Source organism: Apiospora aurea (genome assembly GCF_038362705.1).
Source record: "Apiospora aurea strain CBS 24483 chromosome Unknown utg000005l_segment0_segment0, whole genome shotgun sequence".
NCBI lineage: Eukaryota > Fungi > Ascomycota > Sordariomycetes > Amphisphaeriales > Apiosporaceae > Apiospora > Apiospora aurea.
The window spans coordinates 6,404,945-6,406,845 of NW_027117392.1; the positions used below are offsets into that span (position 1 = coordinate 6,404,945).

The 1,901-nt window shown below is 55.7% G+C and overlaps 1 protein-coding gene across 1 annotated transcript; it reads right to left on the minus strand.

The window, feature by feature from the left end:
• Window positions 1-395: 395 nt before the first annotated feature.
• On the minus strand, window positions 396-1,633 carry PG986_008476 (uncharacterized protein; the record flags this gene model as incomplete). The annotated part of the gene is made up of 3 exons (XM_066844698.1): window positions 396-825; window positions 902-1,175; window positions 1,291-1,633. 3 exons carry the CDS (start codon window positions 1,631-1,633, stop codon window positions 396-398), a joined length of 1,047 nt encoding a protein of 348 aa, XP_066700810.1.
• Window positions 1,634-1,901: the final 268 nt, after the last annotated feature.

The following is a 1,901-nucleotide window of genomic DNA, read 5'->3' on the forward strand; positions in this document are numbered from 1 at the left end:
AAAGCCAAGCCGTGCGACAACGTGCCCAATTGGATCCTTGGAACCCCTGTCTCTCTCTTTTTTTTTTTTTTTTTTTTTTTCTCTCTTTCTCCCTTTGGCCTCGTTTCTCGGGCATCGGCTTGAGATGAGGCGAACGACTGCCGCGTGCACTCTTTGCTCAACAATAATAAGGAGCGATTGGCAATAGAATCAATTGATTCATGAAATTCCGAAAGAACGCCTGTAAATGAAGAAAAACGCTCGGAAACAGACAAATGAACCTGGTGTAGGCGGGGGGTATCTTGTGCTGAAAATCGTATGGTCGGTGGTCGCGATGATCAGACGCTGATGAGGTGTCGCAATCGCTGTGGCCGTCTCGGGGGCCCTATCTCCGGTGCTTCGGTCTCGCTCCTTACTTATTCAACGGCGTTTTGTTGAGTTGGCGGCGCGTATCGTAGCGTGAAAGTGCTCCAGACCTCGTTGCCGCTCATCTGGTGCTCCAGCCCGCGGATGTACTGCCGGATCGCCGGCGTGTCCTTCTCGGCCAGGATCTCCTGCTCCAGCGCCTGGTGTAGTCCCTCCCACTCGCGGCAGAGGTAGGTGAGGGTTCGCTTCGAGGCCTCGACCGACACCTGCGTCTCCTCGCACAAGATGGCCACGCTCGAGCAGAGCACCGCGCCTTCCTCCCCGGACTCCTTCGACTGCCGGACCTCCTTGTCGTAGCTCCACACATCGTTGATGACGGAAACGTGTCGGAACCAGATACGGTCCAGCGGCTCTACGAGCTTCAGGTCTTCAGCCGACATAGCGAGCCCCATCGAAAACCGGCCCAGTGCCGTGACCAGTCTGTAATTATTGTTGTCCCGTCAGCTTCGATACACCATAGCCGAAAAGGTGGGTGCCGTGATGCTCATGTACTTACGAGGCGCCAACATCACGACCTCGCCATTCGAGGTACTCGCCCATGTTCATCTTCGTCAGTCGCGTGGTCTCCGTCTGTGCCGCCATGAAATCGGCCATGGGCCCAATGACTTCGCTAGATAGGCTGGCATCGAGCGCCCGCATCTCCGCCCAGATATCATAAGACATCCATTCCACTGCGACGGTGCGGTCCGGCTGCTTCTCCCCCTTCATTAGGGCCATCATGTTCGCATTGTACGCCCGGCCGCTCTCCAGCGACATATGGTCGAGAAGGTCTGGAAAGAGTTAGTGTCTTTGCGCCTCAAGTGGCTTGGGTTCCCAATCGGGGTTTCGTGCTAGCGGTGGTGCGTTCGCGTAGTCGAGGAACGGCGGTGGAGTAGCGTGACTTACCATCGACCAAGAACAGCAAGGTAATTAAGCGACATGCGACGCCAATCCGGTCATCCAGCGCCTCGGGGTAGTTGTAGCACATGTTGCGGGTGAAGTCGGCGCCCAGGAACTTCTTACGCGACTTGCTGTTGGGGAAGGGCCAGTTCTCCAAGAAGTAGGTATCGACCTCTTTGATGACCTCGTCAACGCGAGGATGGCATACGGGCTTGAATCGCGTAGGCGCAACGGCCATGTACCACGACGGCAGAGATCTGGCTGCAGGTGGGGGAGGGGTTGTCGCCGAGAGCACCTTGGACCGCCCGGAGCTCCAGGAGAGAACCTCTCCGATGAGCGATACTAGCATCATGGCCACTGTTGTCAGTTGTTTCGTTGCGGTTTGTGGCAAAAAAAAAGTTGAAGTTGGTCAGGAAGCGTGAGTAGCTGTAGCTGGTGGAGATCCGAGGTTTGTAGTACGCCTCATAGCTGCACTACTGTTTTTGTATGCACATCTGGTATTGAATGCACGGTTGCAAAAGCTGGGTTGGTTGGTGGGAAGGGTTCATATATATCGACCGGGAGTTGGGAGGATCCAGGGCTTTTCGAGCGAAGCATTCATGACCAGGCGCATGGAC